This window comes from Morone saxatilis, unplaced genomic scaffold (genome assembly GCF_004916995.1).
Source record: "Morone saxatilis isolate NCDOM2014 unplaced genomic scaffold, NCSU_SB_2.0 Contig5, whole genome shotgun sequence".
NCBI classification, from domain to species: domain Eukaryota; kingdom Metazoa; phylum Chordata; class Actinopteri; family Moronidae; genus Morone; species Morone saxatilis.
The window spans coordinates 21,653,305-21,656,141 of record NW_023340095.1 but is presented as its reverse complement, the minus strand read 5'-3'; the positions used below and the strand labels follow the sequence as shown (position 1 = coordinate 21,656,141).

General features: G+C 40.1%; 1 protein-coding gene across 1 annotated transcript; it reads right to left on the bottom strand.

Moving 5' to 3' along the window:
- Positions 1 to 403: 403 nt before the first annotated feature.
- On the bottom strand, positions 404 to 2,557 carry LOC118339509 (troponin T, slow skeletal muscle-like; the record flags this gene model as incomplete). The annotated part of the gene is made up of 6 exons (XM_035677193.1): positions 404 to 615; positions 737 to 777; positions 870 to 960; positions 1,829 to 1,938; positions 2,029 to 2,142; positions 2,465 to 2,557. Coding segments are annotated over 6 exons (495 nt in total), but the record flags the coding sequence as incomplete, so codon positions are not given.
- Between the last annotated feature and the right edge of the window lie 280 nt (positions 2,558 to 2,837).

Below are 2,837 nucleotides of genomic sequence, written 5' to 3'. Positions count from 1 at the left end.
TGAGGAACATTGTCTTGTTTGCTCATGTGATTGTTGATTTTACATTGTACAGACAAAAATACACCTAAAGGATAGACTCTCTGACCACAAATATGCAATATTTGTATTAGTATAGTATGTTTCTCATTTGAATGAGTAACCCTGTGCGTCCTTATTTTCTGTTGTTGTTTTCGGGGGTTTTCAGTTGTCTTACAGTTTGTTAAATCATGGGAAAATAACCTCTGAATGACACTCATGATGTTAATGAGTGTACAATGTGTATGAATGTATAAAAGGGTCAGGCCAGGTCTTTTTTCTGCATATAAACACACAAAAAACAACTTTATTTAATTGACCTTGCAGTCCACAACCTCAAAATTCTAACCAAATAAAACTGAAACTCTAACAAAATCAACTCAAAACATGTGTTTGCATCTGGTTTTAATTATCAATACAATTTATACATTCAATATCTGTCGTATACACAGAAAAGGCCTACAGGGCGGCTTTGGCACTAGAAGATAATAGAGAGGCCCATTCCTAAACTGTGTCATCAATGTTTTTTTCTTTCTCATCTTTTCCCCCTCCGTTTACTTCCAGCGACCGCCCACCTTCCCTTTACCATGGACCTTTTTGCTGTAGGAGGGAGAGAGAAGGAAGGAGAAGGAAAGTGAGGAAAGATGTAACAGGGATTGTAGAAACACACATGCATCAGATCTGCAGTTTATCATTATTTCATATAAAAGTAACTACTCACAATTTCTGAGCATGTTGGATTCTGTTCAGCAGCACGATGATCTGCAGGAGGCAAACAAAAAGACTTTAGAGGCATCAAGGAGAGAAAAAAAACAGAAATCAACTACTTTCCTGACCATTTCTGTCAGCAGTACCTCATATTTCTGGTGCTTCATATGCTCAATGAAGTCAAACTTCTCAGACTCCAGCTGGTAGATCCAGTTCCACATCTCCTGGGCCCGTTGCCTTGGAAGCACAAAGACATTTAGAAAGGATTTGGATCTTTATTACTTTATTTACTAGCAACCTAATGGCTGAGAAACAAAGCCACTTATGACTAGCTAATGAGTCATTCTCTATGGGGCCCCATATTCATGACAACTGCTCCACCCATGCTCCACTTATTTGCCCATTTTGAGTCAGTACTGCCAAGATGGCGAGGGGCAGAACCAACCACCCTTAGATTAGATTAGATTTTATTTTATCCATGCATATACTATAATACTATAATAAAATACTACACAGTGGATGTGCTATCATGAACAGGGCTATTTTTTAACAGAATCTATAACCCCACAAAATAAGGTAGCATGAATTGGAAGTAACACTTGGCTAGTTACGGTTGCTAAGCTATGATTTGACAACCACTGTTACACATCCAATGATGAGCTTCAGACAAGAAGTTTTACAATCTGGGAGTGGTCATTGGCTGTTAAATGAAGATATATTTGTGATATATTTGTTATCTGAATAGCAATGATAATTTATGCTGTATTTTGTGTGACTAAGTGGCAGACACAGGACAAAGGTGGCCCCTGTAGTGATCCCTGTGGAACACCACATTTTACCTTATAGCAGGACGATATGTTAATGTATTATTGGGAACCCTTTCTGCCACTTACAAATGAACGGAACCAGGCTAGTTACAGTTGCTAAGCTATGATTGGACAGTCATTGTTCAGAGGAGGGGCTTACAGAACATTCAATTTGTAAAGGCCATTTTGTATATGATTAATATTGATTCAATCACCTTTCAGGTTATCAATACCCAGTTTAAAGCTGCTGTAATGGCGTCATTGGTTAGCTGTCTGAAATATAACTGGAAGAGACTCACTTGAGCCCATCCTCCCTCAAACTGTCGATGCCCAGCGGCTGCCGTCTCTCTGCCAGGGTCTTCTTCTTGATCTCTTTGCCTGTTAGACGCTTGCCCCTCCTTGACTCAGCCTAGAACAGAATACGCACAGTCCACAGTCATCCTCTGCATCTTCATTTCCTCACCATCATTGTTACCATCATATCTACTGCTTGTCTGACCTTGGCCAGGAAGCCTCCGAAGTTCGCTCCCATGCCAGAAAGCACTTTCTTCTTCTTGGCGTCATCATCAGCCTTCTTCTTGGCTTCCTCTTCCTCTTTCCTGTGACGTTCCTCCTGACAGATGAAGAAGGATGGCGTGGTGAAGGTGCAAGAAAACCATGATTACATATGGAACTTAATTTCTGTGCATCTGTTGAGTTCAAGCTATATTGAGCAGTTTTTTATACATTTTATAAATGAAAAGTGGTTTCACATTAGAAATTAGAGAAACAATGGCTTCTCTAATTTCTAAACCACTTTTACAGTACCATTAATCATGTGTGCATCCTTGAGATACATCATACAAAGCCTGCATGAGCCTGTTTACAGCCTAGATAAAGTGCTTTGATACAGACTGGGTGATACATTTGTACATTTGTGTTTATGTTTATGTTACCGCAATCCTGTTCTGTCTGTCCTTCTCCTTCTCTGCTCTAACCCTCTGGATCTCAGCCCTCTCTGACCGACGATGCTCCTGATGGAAAGCAAAGCAAGAAAGCCATAAAATATATTAATGCAATTCATCAACCATTAAGGCACATTTGGATAAAAATTCAATCACATTATAGAGGAACATGTACATGTACGCGCACATGTAGCTGTTGCCGGAAACAAACAGCACACTTCTCTGCAGAACGCCAGAGTTCCAGAACGACAGGTTTCATGCTAAATTCTGAGCAATGGCTGAGAAAAGTACCCCTTCGCATGGTTACTTGTAACCGGCTTGCCCCGAGAAAAAGGCAAAGAAAAGAAAGCCGGAGGATGAAAAG